Source organism: Giraffa tippelskirchi, chromosome 3, assembly GCF_054371585.1.
Source record: "Giraffa tippelskirchi isolate mGirTip1 chromosome 3, T2T-mGirTip1v1.2.pri, whole genome shotgun sequence".
In the NCBI taxonomy this organism is placed as follows: Eukaryota; Metazoa; Chordata; class Mammalia; order Artiodactyla; family Giraffidae; genus Giraffa; species Giraffa tippelskirchi.
The window spans coordinates 28,530,697-28,547,283 of NC_137277.1; the positions used below are offsets into that span (position 1 = coordinate 28,530,697).

At 58.3% G+C, this 16,587-nt stretch overlaps 1 protein-coding gene across 2 annotated transcripts; it reads right to left on the bottom strand.

The window, feature by feature from the left end:
* Positions 1-804: 804 nt before the first annotated feature.
* On the bottom strand, positions 805-8,927 carry B9D1 (B9 domain containing 1). 2 transcript variants are annotated; one of them, XM_081583618.1, is made up of 8 exons: positions 8,825-8,927; positions 7,413-7,481; positions 6,581-6,692; positions 3,981-4,077; positions 3,103-3,165; positions 1,541-1,603; positions 1,251-1,318; positions 805-1,002 (listed from the first exon to the last, which is right to left on the bottom strand). In XM_081583618.1, the coding sequence occupies exons 1-8, from the start codon at positions 8,885-8,887 to the stop codon at positions 860-862; spliced, it is 678 nt and encodes a 225-aa protein (XP_081439744.1). In that variant the 5' UTR covers positions 8,888-8,927; the 3' UTR covers positions 805-859. The 2 variants fall into 2 exon arrangements, with proteins under 2 accessions (XP_081439744.1, XP_081439745.1); XM_081583619.1 differs by lacking the exon at positions 1,541-1,603.
* Between the last annotated feature and the right edge of the window lie 7,660 nt (positions 8,928-16,587).

Here is a 16,587-nt window from a genome sequence, read left to right on the forward strand (position 1 = left end):
TGCATGAGCCTGAGTGTCGGGGGAGTGGACTGGGGAGCTCCTGGGGGTACAGGTCAAGGTCATTATAAGGGAGGGGCTGAGAGAGAGGCCATGTCAGGGAGGGACCGTCCAGGTGGATGGGGTTGCGTCAAGGGCGGCTGGAGTCTGGTGGCCACGGGGTGGTCTGACAGCCAGGGGTGTCGTGAGAGCTGGGCTGGGGGCCTTGGGGGATGCACCCGCGGAGCAGAGACTGGAGCAGGGGAGGACTCCTTGTGCACAGAAGGCCAGCATCCTGCTGCCTGTTCCAGAGGGCACAATGAGTTGGGGCAGGGGGAGTAGCCGAGCAGCATAAGCTTCTGGTTTACGGAGGAACTGGGGGAATGTCAGGCCAGGGGCTCCCCTCAAATGCTGCCAAGGAGAGAACACTGGGCGAGCCATGTGACCTGCCCAGAGGGCTCCCCTGAAGCTGCCGGCACGCGTTCGGGTGGCCCAGCATTGGCCGATGGCAAGTTGGTTCTCCCCCTGTGACACCACCCACCTGGGGAGGCTCTCAGCCCGTCCCCTGTCCAAGGATGGCGGGCATCCATGGAACTGAGACCATGGAGCATGGTCAGTTTGACACATGCCAGGCACTGAGCAGGCAGGTTTTAGGGCCAAGCGTGTCGAGGTGTGAGGGGCACGCAGCCGTGAGATCAGTGTTGAGTCCAAGCTCGTGCTGGTGGCCGTCCTAGTGCAGCAGCGTCCATGAGCAGTGCCCTCTGAGGTAAGGCCTGGGCCCTGCTCCTAGGGGATGTGCTGCAGAGGTCAGCGCAGCCCCAACCCGGGTTCTGTGAAAAGGTTACACTTTATTATACGACCGCTGGGCAGAGGGCTGGTGCCTTCACCGGGGGAGGCCCTGGGGCGGGCTGGGCCCCGAGATGCCCTGTGTGTCCGGAGGCCCGGTGTCATAGCCCAGCTTCCTCATGTCCTTGGTCACCACATTGAAGAGGAGAGTGACGAAGCCCTGGGAGCGGACACGGGTCACTGGGGACAGAAGGACAGAGTCAGCCGAGCTGGGTCAGAGACAGATCCAGGCTGCTTTGGGAATCAGCAGCCTCACTGTTCCCTCCTGGCAAGTGGGGGCGACACTGCCCAGCCTGCATTCCTCCCTGGGAGAAGGGGCTGCCCTGGGGACGGGGAGATGGAAGTGGCAACCCCTCAGAGCTGGGCCCTGCTCCACCCATCTGACTCCTGGGGGCCCACCCTGCCCAGGGCAAGGGGTGAACCTTTACCTTCACGGCCTTCCCCCTGAGCCACCACTTTGGGGTCTGTGTACTCGGGCCGCCGTCCCATGAACCAGCTGGGAAGACAGGGGAGCGGATGAGCAAGGGGGCTTGGGGTCCCACAGACATGGCATGGGCTCTCCCTCCAGCTCTTTCCCAGGGGCAGAGCCTCCCCATGCCACCCTCCTCCGCTGGACGCCAGGTTACCCATTGCTCTCCATGGGTACGGTCACTGTGGACGAAAGCGGAGGGGGGACTAGGGCTGGGAGGGCGCACAGCCTGAACCCAGGGAGCCTCACCCCAGAGTCCAGCAGCCATCCTTGGGGGTGGGCAGAGGGACAAGATCCGGGCTCTCCGCTGTCCTAGTAGAGCAGGACCCGAGACAAGTCACTTCCTGACTCTCTCTGGGCACTAGTGTTCTCAAGTGTCCCGGGGATGTGATCACGGGCCCTACCTGACAGGGCTCTGGCCAAGATGTCTGTGCCTCCCGCCTGGGCAGAGTGTCCTCCCACCTTGTTCCCAACGGCAGGGAGGTGGCACTGGCCTGGCTCCTTTGCACCCACACAGGCACGGAGGGATGTGGGCCATGGTGGGTAGGGAGGAGCCTCACTGACTGCGCCTCAGTTTCCCCGTCAGAGGAGCACGGCTCCACCTGTACCTGCCTCCCAGGCTGCGCTGAGGACCGAGCTGGGGAAGCAGCCCCGCGGGCCGGCATGTGCCAAGCACAGACGCTGCTGCAGGAGCGCCACCGGCTCCTCGGGGCAGAGACGTGCCTGAGTCGCCCATGTGGTGGCATCTTGGGGAAACCCTTGAGCATCAGATTGGAGGGGCTGAGTGATGGCCCCAGAGATACCAGGTCCTGTTGAGAGAACTTAATGTCTTTGGTTTTAAGCCACCACATCCATGGTAACTGGTCACAGTGGCCACAGGAAGCGGCTGCAGGGGAGTGGCTAGGCAGCAGGCTGAGGAAGGGTGCCCGGGAGCAGAGCACCCAGAGAGGGGGTGTGTGGAGGGGCTGCTCGGCCAGCTTCTCAGCAGCCTCCCAGGGGCCCTGGCCTGCTGAGGTCTGTCGATCCAGCTGCTGCCCTGGGATTCCATCATCCAAGCTCACACAGTCCAGCCGGGGCAAGAGTGCCCCCCCAACCCCAAGAAGAGCAGGAGACACCTCTGCTATCACCTGGTCAGCAGTGAGGTCTTCCCCAGCCAGAAGCCGCTTCCTCAGGGAGACGGCACACGGGGGCCCACAGTTCTCCCCTGAGCAGTGTGGACATGGCCAGGATGTGTGGACCCACAAGGCCCTCCACACCCCACAACTGCCCCGTGGGTGGTGATGTCACCTCCAGCTGACACTGGCCCCATCACAGTGGCTTCCAGAGGAGCTCCCAGGGGCAGCAAGCACCCAGCCATGCTCCCCAGGCCTCAGAGCTCAGGAAGCTTCCTCCAGCCAGCAAGGCTCCGGCCACGTTCCCCTCGTCCTGCCCGCCCACCCGGCAGCTGAGCTGACCATTTTCCATCCCTACCCCCGACAGCCAGCCAGGCCCAGCCACCCTCCAGCTCCTGTTCGGATGAGGGAAGGGGCCAGAGGCCTCGGCTGGGCTCACCCAGACCCGGTGTCCGGCCCTCACTGGCTCCGCTGCCAAGTCCACTACCTACTCCCTGTGCCAGTGACCTTCTCTGGGCTCTGCCACGATGGCCCCACCCTTGGCTCTAGGCCCTGCTCAGATGTCACCTCCTGGCAGAGGTCCCTCGTGCAAAGGTGTCCAGCATGACAAGGGGGGGTAGGGGGATGTGACAGCCCTCCTCCCGACCACCGAGGCCAGGAGGGGTGCCCCGGGGACAGGGGGGATAGGTGTCTACTCACCTGGTAAACTTCTGCAGTTTAGATGTAGATTCTGGGACAAACATGGGGATGGTCTTTTTGTGCCTGAAACAAATGTTTTCACAGCTGTGCTGAATCAAGGGAAAGTGCTGGAACTTTCTGAGCCTCCAGTGAGGGGTGAGCTGGAGTGCCCAGAGGTCAGAGCCGAGGCCCCCTCCAGGGCCAAGTCCCCAAGAGTCCTGCCTGTTTTCAAGGGCCAGAGGATGTGAGGGTTACAGACACCAACCCCGGCTCAGCTGCACCCTCATAGGATCTTGCCTTTCCCCAAATGTCCCCCTGTGCTGCCATCCTCCAGGCCCAGCCTGGATATCTCCTCTAGGAAGCCCATGGCAGCCCCCAGGGTCCCACCCGCTGTGATCAGCGAGCAGGTCCTGTCCCAACACCCCTCGGCTGCCCGCTGTGCCTCCTCCCTCCGCCCCCTCTGACCTAGTCCTACTCCTTAGGGCCCACCTGGCCCCCCTGTGCCCAGAACGTCCTGTCTGCACTGTGTCTACATCTGTCACTGGGCTTGATAAAACAGAGCCGCAACTCTCCACCCCTGTCCACTACTGGGGGCCCTGCTCACACGTGTCTGACATGTCCTCAGGCCAGCAGAGCTGCGCACAAAGGCGGCAGCAGTGTGGGCTCTTGGGAAGCAAAGAAGGAATGAGTGTCTCAACTCCAACCCCTGGGGCCTCTCGAAGCCCAGGACACCCCCACCCTTGCCTCCTCCCAGATGGGGCTGCACCCTGACCCCTGCGAGGCCCCATCCACTCCCCACCTCCAGGTGGGTTCCTTTGGATAGGAGCTCTGAAGAGGGTGCCCACCTCCCAAAGCTGCACAGCCAGCAGCCCAGGGGGCATGTCGGAGGGAGGACCTACCGGCCAGGTGAGAGGGGCACGTGCACTGCCCCGTACCCTCGGACCACGTCGTTTCCGAACACATCCGGCCCGTACACGCTGAGCACAATCTGCGGCCCTTTGAAGGACAAGGCAGGGGTCAACCCACGGGGAACCCTGGGAGGAGCAGGGTGGAGAGCAGGGCCATGGTCCTCGAAGCCCCCAGGTGTGGGGGCTGACGGAGTACGGGGTGGATGTGGGGACCCCCCACCCCACACCAGGGGCTTCTGCCAACCCAGAATTCAAGAAGTGGGCAGAGGGGGGCAGAGCCTGGCAGCTGGTCGGTACTGGCCGATGCCCCGCCCGGGATGCTGTCTGATTCCGCTGTCCACAGACCCAGGAAGTCGGCAGGCATCCAGGTGTGATTGGGTGGGGTCCTGTCTTGGCACCTCCTTTTCTGAGGAGGTGTCAGACTCGGGCCAGCGGGGCGGGTTCTGGGAGGGGTGGTGTGCGGTCCGGTCCAGGAGGACAGGGGAAGCAGAGGCCTGCACGACCTTCCTTTGGAATCCTAACAGTTCCCAGTATTCCCAGCGGGCAGTCCTGCCCCCTGGAGGCCCAGAAGAGAACTCCCTCTGCTCTGGGCCCCTCTGGTGGAGGTAGGACATGGGGCGCGGTCAACACACAGAAGAGCTCCTGGGGCGGGGGTGGGCCGTTCAGAGATTGTCACTGCTTTTCCTAAGGTTTCAGCACCAAAGCACGTGTTCCCAGCCCAGGCCTTCAGTTCTGCCTGTGTTCTGAACTTTGTACCATGGGAATAGAACAGTGCATAGATTTCTGCTTTCAGCTTCTTGGACTCAGTGCTCACAAGATGCAACCAAACCATGTCACCTACAGGGTCTGCTCGACTTGGTCCCATCTAGCGTGTCTGTGGTGCACAGTCAAGCAGGGGCTCGGCACATGTCCCCCCAGCTGCTTCCCTGGGGCACAGCACCCACTCCGGCCTTGTTCCCTGAGCCAATGCTTGGCACCCTTCACCACAACTTGGCATCCTCAAGCTTCCTGATTGGCCTGTTCTGGTGCCTGCATTGTGGCCACTCACCTCAGCTTTTTTTTTTTATATGATTGTATTTATTTTTGACTGTGCTGGGTCTTCATCACTGTGTGAGCTTTTCTCTAGTTGTGGTGAGCAAGGGCTATTCTTTGTTGTGATGTGCAGGTCTTTTCATTGCGGTGGCTTCTCTTATTGCAGAGCACAGGCTCTAGGGCTTTAGAAGTTGTGGTTCCTGGGGTCAGTAGTTGCGGTGCAGCATGTGGGATCTTTCTGCACCAGGGATGGAACCCATGTCTCCTGCACTGGCAAATGGATTCTCTACTAGTGAGCCACCAGGGAAGCCCCTCACTTTAGCTTTAATTTGCATTTTCCTTAATTGTAACTGTTCTTCCTAAAATAAACCTGAGGCCTTGTCCTGTTTCTTGGTCACTCAGACCACTCTCAAATCTCCTTTCCCCTCCTGTGCTGCCCCTTGTCATGAACCAGCTGTCTGCACAGGTTCAATTCTGCCTGGGGCTCGGTATGGATCTGTCTGTCCTAGTGCCCTCCTCACTGTGCTGTATAATTACAGCTTGGTATCTGGCCGACAAAAGTCTCGACGGGCATCTCCACCACCTCTGCCAGAATCGGCAAATGCTCCCGGGGGGAGAGGGGGCAGGGCCTCCCTGGAGCCCTGCTTTGCTCCTGGAGCTTGGCAGCTAAAGTTCTACGGTCTGCTGCCTGTCTGATGCCTTCAGGTAGTTGTTTTCTGGTTTTGCTTTTAAGTACTTGATTCACCTGTCCTCGGCAGCAGGAGATTGATACGTTACCTAGTGCCATCTTCCAGGAAGCCAATGGGAGTTTCTTACTCATGGACAGCAGGATGGCTGTCCTGCCCAAGAGGGCTACCGGGCACCCTCTGCTCTAGACCTGCGACCCCAGGCCCTCCACACCCACTAAGCCTGGGAGCCAGCCGCATGCAGCGTGAAGGCCTGGACTGTGAAATCAGATCTGTGCTCAGCTACTCGAGGTGAAGCTGAAGGCAAATGATGCCACTGTTTTGAGTCTTGGTTTCCTAAACAGGAGAAGAGGTGGAGAGAAGCCTGCCTTCTAAATAGTATCTCACAGCTTGGCCAAGCCCATGTGTGGAAAGCACGCACAGCCCTGTGGAGCGAGCCAGGCTTTGCATGCAGCTAGCACTCATTAAGTGAGAGTGATCACTGACAACCAGGTACAGTGGAAAACAAACCCTGCAGACACTGGCAAGGAGGACTTTGGGAGGTCAGAGGTAGGACAAGGGCCTACCCCTGGCCCAGGGCAGGGTCTTGGAGGAGGAGCAGGGGATTTGGGTCTGGCGGGAACACAGCGGTGATGGACCGGGGAGAGCCATTGAGGGGCCAGACTGCTGAGCCCCAGATACCAGGCTCTGCCCTTCACAGGTAGTCGCTGCCCAAGGTTTCAGGCTGGGCCTCACCAACTTCCTCGGAACCTCAGAAAGGTCAAGTGCACACAAATAAGTGGGAAGGAGGGGAAAACAGCCAGGTGTCTGAGAGCACCTGACAAGGCTGGTAGAGGGCCCCAGGGATGGGCAGGACGAGGCCTGCAGACTCACAGCCATAGGGGTTGGTGCTCTTAAAGGTAACATCGATGGGGAAGTTCCACACCAGCGCCTGCCTTGCATCTTGGCTCTTGGAGGTGATCTGTGAGATGCCCTCCTCCAGCCCCTGCAAGGACAATGACAGAGATGGCCAGTGTCCCAACTCCAGGCTGCCACGCCCTCCCACCTCACCTCTGAGGTGGCAGCTAAGAGCTGTTTTCATCACCATCTTCTGCCGCAAAGGGACCTAAGATGTCATGGAGCGGCTCCTAGGTCTTTGAGGGTTTCTATCTATTAGGGCCTGAAACCTTGAGGCCCCTCCCCTCTCCTGGTGCCCAAGCTCCACCTGCACCTCCTACAGAGGAGGGACGGTCCAGCAGGCTGTTGCCCTCTCCCATCTTTCTGCCTGGCTAGTTTATTCTACAGCCTTCCACTTGGCCCATGCCCCCGCTTCCTTCAGCTCTATGCTCAGTTACCTTCTTAAGGAGGCCTTTCCTGGCCTCTCATCACCCCCCCTTCCTGCCTTCACTTTCCCCTCAGCACTGCTACTAGCCAACAGCCTGGAGTGTTTACTGCCCCGAGTCTGTCTCCCTCTCAGGCATGTGGCCCCAGCAAGGCTGGGCTGGTCTAGCTTTGTTCGCTGCAGGGCAGGGCCCAGGAGTGACCACAGCCTTAGGGGTGGATCAGGGATCTCTGCATTCTCTGCCCTGGCCTCACCAGGAACAAATTCACATGTGTGCCACTCCTGAACTCTTAACTGGTTCTGAACTGGGAGGGGAAAGGGTGCGATGGAGCCTTCAGAAACCCCTCCAGTCACAAAAGCTGTGAGCCGTAGGGCCTAGCTTACCGCTGTGGGGGCCCAGTCCTGGCCATACACGAAACAGTACTTGCAGTAGAGGTCATCATACTCAGGAAACTGTGGAAATAAGCACACACAGCTTCTGCTCACAGGCACTCATGCTGTGACCACTTGTTGGCCAGGCAGGTGCAGCCACCAGCAACACTGAACATGAGGCACCTGGGGAGAGGGGGCTGAGACAGCAGGGGGCGTGGATATGGAGTTCATTGGAGGGTCTGTGCCAAGATGTGGGAAAGTCCAGGGCCACTGCTGCCCCCAGGCTTTTGCTCAGGCTCTGACATCGTACGACATGCCCTTCTCATTCCTTCACCTGGAGCATTCCTGCTCACCCTTCAAAACTGACACTTCGGGGAGCCTGCCCTGACTTCCAGGCTGTTGGAGCCACATCCCAGCTTCCACAGCCCCTGGTGCTCCATCACAGCACTGACCATGTTTATTTCTCTCAACTCCATTAGACTGTGAACAAGGGACAGGTGTATGGGCTTTCTGTGTCCCTAGCACCTGGCACAGGGTGGCCACAGGAGGGTCTAAGGAATGGTGCTGAAGTGAAAGGTCTAGAAGACAGGTGCTCCCAGGACACAAGGCTTGGTGAGAGCTGATGGCCTGCAGAGCGGCCCCGAGCAGAAGGGAGGAAAAGTGGGGATGAGGGGCTGCTGAGAACACAGGCATGTGTGAACCAGCCCAGCTGAGGCCCCTGCTGGGATAAAGCAGAAGAGGGGAAGGTGGCCTTGGGCACCAGGCCAAGGGGGAGGTGGACAGGGTGGGAGCCTGGGGCAGCGACCCTGATGAAACAGGAAGGCAGGAGATACCCACTAAGAGGCTCCACAGGGCTTTACCTAGACCACCTCGATTAGTCCTCACAATATAAGAATAATATTTTTAAAACAGCCTGGAAAGGCAAGTCCAGCAAAGCTTTGACGTCAGACCAGGTTTCAAATTCGTTTTGCCACTTCCTTTGGGCAACTTCCCATCTGTAAAATGGGGGTGCAAATAATACCTACTTCACAGGGTTGTTGTGAGGACTGGCTGAGCGGGGCTGGGCATGAAGACTGGCATATATCACGCCTTACAGTAGCTACAAATGGTTCTTAGGACGTGCAGGGGACTGGAAAGCACTGTCCCCTTCCGTCGGACAGACACACCCTCCGGGTCAGGACAGCTGCCACCATCGCTGTGTCAGACCAACCCGCGCCGGAGGAGCTGAGGGTCGCGGGGTGGATGGAGGCCCCTGCCCGAGTCTTCACGCGGGCTCGGTCGACTGTGGCCTCGGCCTGGCTCAACCCTCCAGGCCTGTTTCCCCACCGCACTTCGTGGCGGAAGGTCCGCGCGACCTCTCGCCAAGCCTGTCACGCTGGCTCCCTCCCCCGAGGTTCGACCCTGGAGGACTCACGACAGCTCACCTGTGCGCTCTCCACCTGCCCGTTGACCATCAGCAGGAAGACGCTGGGGCCCGCGGCCGCCATAGCCGGGCCGCGCAGTTGCTAGGAGGCGCCGGGTTGCCCTGGAGACGACGGAATGGCGCACGGGACACGCTTCATGGAAGCGGGAGCTTCGGGGAAGCGCGCACAAGGCGGCGGTGCGCAGGCGCAGTAGGAGCGGCGCGGTAGGAGGCGGGGCTCAGCCGTCCGGTCCGTCTGAGGGGCGGTCGGCGCGAGGACCCCCGAGGGAGTGTAGCTGGTGGTGCGGGACCCAGGCCATCGCCGGGGAATGTGTGTCCGCTCAGACCCGGCCCCGCCGGACCCGAGGGTGGCCCTGAAACCAGGGTGCCGACCACCGCGCTGCCAGCTGGAGCGTGTGACTGGATCCTGAGGCCGCCGAGGGGCGGGGTCCGGTCGTGCTTCCGAGAGTCCCCGTGGGGCCAGCAGCTCCCTGCCTCGGGTCGACAGATGCTCCCTCGTGCCTTTTGAGACCCTCGCCTCCCAAAAGTTTATTAGACAAACCGAGGAGGGACCTGGAAGGTCCTTAAGCCCAAGAAGGCAGGTCTCCGCGTGACGCGGGAAAATGGGCCTCTGAGTGGCCGCCCCGGCACCTTGCCGGCGGGGAGGGGCGATCCCGCTGGGCTCCGCCGGGACGCGATCCGCGGGGCTCGGCCGCCTGCCTGCTCTCAGCGCTCACCACTGTTCGCTTTTGCACGTTGATTACTGTGGCAGCTCCAGCCAGTGCTCGCCTCTCCCCCCAGCCCGACGCCACGAACACCGGGGCTGGGCCAGCCCCGTGTCTTGGTTGCCTGAGCACTGGTGGCAGCTTGTGGAGTGGATGGATAATTGAATACGTCTCCGTTGCGCAATATCAAAGCTATGGTTTTTACATAGTCATGTATGGATGTGAGAGTTGGACCATAAAGAAGGCTAAGCGCTAAAGAATTGATGCTTTCGAAGTGTTGGAGAAGACTCTTGAGAGTCCCTTGGACAACAGAGATCCAACCAGTCAATCCTAAAGGAAATCAGTCCTGAATATTCATTGGAAGGAATGATGCTGAAGCTGAAACTCCAATCCTTTGGCCACCTGATGCCAAAGAACTGACTCATTGGAAAAGACCCTGATGCTGAGAAAGATTGAAGGCGGGAGAAGAAGGGGACGACAGAGGATGAGATGGTTGGATGGCATCACTGACTCAATGGACATGAGTTTGAGCAAGCTCCAGGAATTGGTGATGGACAGGGAGGCCTGGCATGCTGCAGTCCATGGGGTCACAAAGAGCCGGACACGACTGAGTGACTGAACAACAGGCGTTGCGCAAAAGAGGAAGCAGATTCAGAAGCAAGGTGACTGGGACTCAGTCAGAGCTGTAGGTACAGAGCCGAGCGAGGACTCCATCAGCTTGGGACCCTTGCTGCTGCTTCCCTTCCTAGGCTTGGGCCAGCGCCAAGGGCTTTTCTTGGCCGAGGTATCAAAGGTGGCGTTAGAAACCTTATCTGGGATGCAGAGGATGAAGGGATGGACAGGTGTGTAGACATCAGGGAGGCTGTGCCCTCAGCAGGGTGCCCAGGTCATCACACTCTGCAGCAGCCAGCTGCTGGCTCGGTAGCAAACCAGGGGTTGTCCCAGGAGACATCTGTGCGAGAAAGGGAAGGAGGGGTCACAGCAAGCCCAGGCCCACTGACCGTTCCCCCCCACCCCCCACCAGGTAAGCAAAGATACTTGACAGGGGATGGAGCGTGGGCAGCCAGTGTTCACACCTCTGATAAGAGAGGCTGAGGCTGGGGAGGCTGATGGGTGGGCCGGGGGCTCAGGTGAGAGTCTGCCTCCCTGAGTCCTTGGCCATGTCCCCCACACACACACCCTCCCTTTCCAGTTAAGATGCTTCTCAACAGATGATACCACTCTTGTCCAATACTTTCCTCCCAGTGGCTTTTGAGGCTCGGTGTTACACAAATCAGTTTTCAACAAAATGCTTGCTGTTATCAAATAATCAGGGGCTCCCTAGAGTTGCAAACCTGGCTATGTCCAAGGCTGCCCCACATTTGCACAGAACCTGGACAGGGAGTCTTCTGGGGGCGGGGAGGAATCTCTGGGGTGTCCATTAGGAGTACAGATCCATAGTCCCCTGGAAGGTAGGAGATGACCAGGCCTAGTGGCCTTAGGAGGGACTGTGGGGCTGGTGGGGCCTGACTGGATTCCTCACCGTGAGGTGGGATGGGCTGGCATGGGGTCTGGTGCATCGGGAGCCCCTGGGCAGGTGGGTCTTCGGTCAGGACAGTCAGGGGGAGGTATCAAAGGTGGCATTAGAAAGGTGGCTCCAGAGGAGGAGGGGGTCTTTGCAGGTGCTGGTGTGCAGTGGCCTAGGCAGGATGCTGTGCAGTTTTCAGGGTGGGATGTAGGGGTCTGCGCAGGGAGAGGAGCCAACCCTCAGCAGGTTGGCACCAACCTGGATGCAAAACTTTTCACCCCTCCTGGACTTCCAGTCCTTCCTGTCCTCTCTCTGGACCCCTAGCCCCTCTCAAGTGTAGCTTCTTCCTCTGTTGTACTCTCACAGTCCCCTCAGGGCCAGGCCCACTGAGACTGGAGACACACTGTGACCCAAGGGAGGGGGCGGGGAGAGTGCCCAGTGTCACCCTGAGGGCTGGGTGGGGCTGGAAGCTGGCTCTGGTATAGCGGGCACCAATGCCTGATGCCCGTGTCTGCGTGCCAGCCAGCAGCAGTCAGAGCTGGGCTGTTCTCAGGGTCAGAGACTGGGGATTTCTGCTCTGTGGCGCCCCAGCTCCACCCTGGCCGACTGCCTGGCCCAGCCCAGCATCTCCCCCGACACTTCTACCCCAGACTTCTGCTCCTGTCCTTCCTGAAGTCAGGGTCAAACCCCTGGGCCCAACACAGCTACCACGGGAACAAAGGTTTGGGCCCGGTGGCTGGAGGGACAGGCTGCATAGCACTGCTGAGAAATGGTGGGTTTGCCAGCCAGGCCAGGGCCAGGCCACCAGACCCAAAGGTCTTGAACCCTCCTGGGCACAGGAGCAATTCCTCCACACTGGACCTGCTCTCACAACTTTCCAGTGCCAGTCAGTCTCGGCTCAGGGTCACGCTGAAATGGGACTGAGGCCAGCTGTGGAGAGTGGAAGTGAAGCGTCTGGGCCCCCACTTCGGGCCCCCGATCCTGGAGCCCCTCTCCACAACCCTCCCTGGCCCTGCAACCACCTGCCAAAGCAGTCGGCACCTGTGAGCACCCACTCTTGGGAGATGAGGGCCCCCTTTCTGTGGTACCAGAAAGATGCTGGCCTGCCAAGGCCACTTGGCCAGGCCCTTCCTGTTGTGGGCATCTGCTGGCCTGGGCCCTGCCCCAAGGACGAGACATCTCAGCTGATCTCTGGGTCTCTGTCGCTAGCTGATGTTGATCTCTTTGCATCCACTGATCCCTTGATCACAGTTTGCCCCGGAAGTTTCCCTGCATCTCCTGCCCAGAAGCTCCTTATGTTTGTGTGTACAGCTCTGCTTGCATTTCTCTCCAGACAAGGAACACACTCCTAACTAAGGCGCTGGGCTTCTGGCCGCCTGGGCCTGTTAGCTTGGTTTACCCTCGGGCAGGCACCCTGCCCAGTGCCTGGCACGTCTCTATCCTGCACAGCTTTCCTGTTACTTGAACCCACGTCTGGGCTATGAGTCAGAAGAACCTGGACTCTCGGCCCTTGAGGGGTTGGTTCCTCCCCTCAGCCAGCCCCCTTCCTGCCTGCAGCTCCTCACCAAACAGCAGCCGCACCAGCCTCATCTGTAGAGCAGACTGTCCCCACTGGGTCTGGCCTTCCCACAGACCCCCACCCCCCCATCAGCCCAGGACATTTAACCTCTCCGGCACCCCCTCCCCACCACCATCCTAAGGCCCACTTCCCGGACAAAGGGGAACTGGCCTGGGGAAGAGGAAGCGCCAGGCAGGGCCTGCCCCAGGATGCACGGCCTCAGGCAAGCGTCCCACTCACAGACCTTGGCCCCTGCTGGGGTGGGGGGCTGGGGACCCCTAGACCTGCCATCTCAGGTGAGAGGCAGAGGCCAGTAGTGACATCAGCACTCACAGACCTCCTCCTCTCCCCTCCCTAGGCCCCACAAAGCTCTGCAGCACCCACGACACTTGACCCCACGAGAGCACTGCTGCTCCTTTTTTACAGGGAGGGTCCTTCCCAGGATCTCGGGGAGTCTGCAGCAGAGCTGCAATTTGAATCAGGGTCTCTGGGCCCCAAGGTCCCCAAAGTCATTCCTGTGATAACCCTCATAGGCCTTCCTTCCCAGCCTAGCTCTCAGCTCTCTGGCAGACGGTTATGTGTCAGCTCCCTGTGGGATGGGCCACAGGCCAGGCCCGCAGCTGTGTGTCACCAGGGACAAAGCCCAGGTCCTCTGGTCTGTCGGGTCCCTCAGCCCTCCCTGCTGCTGCCCATCTCCCCTTCCTCTCAACCTCGTGGTACTGGGTGCCTGCACACATATACCACCTTTAAAATTACATATACTTGGTTTTCATTGAGGTAGAAATCACATAACCTCAAACCAACCCCTTTTAAAGGCTTAATTCAGTGCATTGCAGGTCTCTGGACAGGCTGTTCCTTCCACCCTTTCCATCTGACCTTCCTTTTGAGCGTCAAGCTCCAGACGACTGTCCTGTCCTCCAGACAAGCCCTTATTGGGCAGGGGCCTTCTCCACCACAGAGGGGCTGTGGCCTGACCGGGCTCCTGGACCACAATCAACTGCCCGAGCACCTACTCACTAAGTGCTTGTTGAGTGAACTCATGAGTAAGTGAACAAGTGGGCAGAGGAGAGGGACCTCCGGGAGGGACCTTAGAACGCTGAAAGCCAGGGCTGAGCCCTCAGGTTCCATCCAGAGGGCAGTTCGGAGTCGGGGAACTCAGGGACCCCAGCCTCCAGCAGCACAGCTGAATCAGTAGGTCTGTGTCAGGGCACAGCCCAAGGCAGATGTCTCGTCTCCAGCCTGTCCCCAGCTTGCAGTGTGGTCCCAGTAGGTCACTGCCCCTCTCCAGGCCTCAGTGTCTCACTGGGAAGATGAGGGCCTGGCCTGGACTGTCCTTTTCCTGCTGAGTCACTTGAAGAGCCAGGGGGATCCCTGGCCTCTCCAGATCAGCCCCAGGATGGGCATGCTTCCTTCCACCTCAAGTTCAAGGGAGAAATGCGGGGGCCACTGCTTCCAGGGCTTAACCAGCAGGGGGAGCTGGGTTCCAATTTGAGCTCTGCGCCTCACTGGCTGTGTGACCTTGGGCTTATGGCTCAACTTCTCTTGAGTCTCAGTTTCCAGGAAACCGAGGGTCATAAGATCCTGACCTCGCGGGGCTCAGCAGAGGGGATCAATGGTCCCCATTGTGAAGGCGGTGATGCAGTTGGTGTCCATCTTGCTTGGAGACAGTAAGTTGAATTGCAGGCTAAACTCTGGGAAACACTGCAGGTCTTTAAAAACCATTCATTTTCAATCCATGGGACATAAACTCAACATCAGCCAAAGCCAGGCAGAGAAGTGAAGCTTGCCAGGAGTTCACATGTTGGGTGCATGGCATGCCGGTTAGGCTGCATGTGACGGAAAACCCAAGTAGGGTTTAAGTACATAAGGCTCATTTGTCTCAAAATCAAGACAGCCCAGAGCTGACGCCAGCTCAGCTGTGCCACCAGGGACCTGGTTCTCCCCACCTGCTTAACACGTGGCTTTTGTCCTCGTGACAAGACCGCCGGTTCAGCTCCAGGTACAGGGCCATGTTCTAAGCAGAGCAGAGGGAGAGGCTGGGCATCCCCAGCAGGACTTGGCATAGGACAGGGCATCCTGCATAGCCCAGTAGCTGGAACTGGGGTTTGGGGCCTCTTCTAGCTGCAAGGGAGCCTAGGAGCTTGAGCTCAGGTGAGATAGGAGGGAGGATGCAGTTAGAACGAGCGTCGAGTCACCCATTCTCCTCTCCACGGAGAACCACGTGCTGCTGCTGTTGGTCTCAACAAGCACATCTCCACGTCTAGCTTTTGTTTTCCTGCTGTGCTGAAAGATGCAGCTTCCAGAAACGTAAGAGTTCAGGTGTGGAAGTAATCCAGGGGATAATGAGGCATGCTTGGTCCCAGGCAATTGTTGAGGAAGGGGCAGCGTTTAAAATGCTGAATAACTCACAGAACACAAACCCCAACCAACCTGATCAGAGGTCTAGCTGATCAAAACACACCCAGCCTGTCCTCACGGGTGCCTGCCGATGGCTGGAAGCCACACCTACCAGCAGAAACCAGCCCTGGTTGTAGATGTTGGGGTCCACAGCTGGGAAATCTCTGTTTCCTTGAACTCTCCTAATTTTATCACGTTGGGTGAATTTTTAGATGATGTTAGGTAGGGCAGAGAAAGCTCATTTGTGGCATTGTTATCTAATCTCTCATCTGGGTCTTGAGGTGGCAGAGGCATGGCCTGACTGGCTCATGGGAGGGGGTGGCACATGCCAGCCACTCTGCATGGTCCTGGACAGATGGTTCCTTCCTTTGGGACATCACTCCTTCCGGGTGCTCAGAAAGAGACAGGAGGTTGAGTGGAGGGGGATGGGGTCCAGGGGACAGTGGGAGAGGCTCCCTAGGAAGAGACAGCTGAGAGCTGGGAGAATTTAGAATGACATTTTTAAAAAAATATTTATTTGGCTGCATGGGGTCTTAGTTGTGGTACCTGGGGTCTTCAATCTTTGTTGTGGCATGCAGGGTCTTTAGTTGTGGCATGTGGGATCTAGTTCCCCAACCAGGGATGGAACCCAAGCCCCCTGCATTGGGAGCTTGGTATCTTAGCCACTGGACCACCAGGGAGGTCCTGGCATCATTTTGAAATGTATTGAAGTCCTCAAGGATGGGGAAGGGACAACAGAAAGATGAGTTTTTTCAAAAAAAGTATGCCAGACAAGACAGAGCCAGGTAAACATCTCCACATGGTGGTCAAGAGGACTCGCTCTAAGTGGAGATTGCTTTGTTAAGGTCACTTCCTCAGTCTTCTACTTGATGAAAATAATGAAAAGTCAAGTTTTCTACTAGATTTTTTTTAAAAAGCTGTTACTGAATGATTTATGGTTTTACATCATGTGTAGCTGATTGTGAGGACTTTTGACAGCTCTAGGATGTTTCTAATAACTACAAAATGTCTTTCCTTCTGAGAAATAGTGGGGTGGATGGGGGCTCCTAAATTTTAGTGGCTATAAGTTGCAAAGTGCTTTCCCATCCATTCAGCCACGTGGTGCCCACAGTAGCTCAGGAGGTGGAAGTTATTAGTTAATCCTCCCTCACAGGGGACAAATCCAGGAGCCTCAGATGGAGAGAGGCTCACCAAGGCTGCGCAGCAGAGTGGGAGTGGAGCGGGGCTGAAGTTTGTGTGTCCAGCTGGCTCCTGTGGGGGTGTGGTGTATTGAGTGGCTCCAACCAATGCACAAAATAAACATCAAGGTCATGGGAGCCAAGCTTACTGAGCTGAGAGTTATTGCTCACTCAGCAGGTGTTTATTGAGCTCCTACTGTGTGCCAGGCACTGGGCTAGGTGCTTGGAGTTAAGTGGAAAACAATACAGGCATGGCCCTTGCCCTCATGGAGTGACTTTCTAGTGGGGAGACAAACATGTAAACCTGTTCGATAATCTAGGACTGTGGGAGCTGCTATGAGGAAAAAAATAAAGCAGAGAAGAGGGCTGGAGAGTGAGGAGAGGGTTATTGTGGATGGTGCACAACATCCTGAAAGCAGG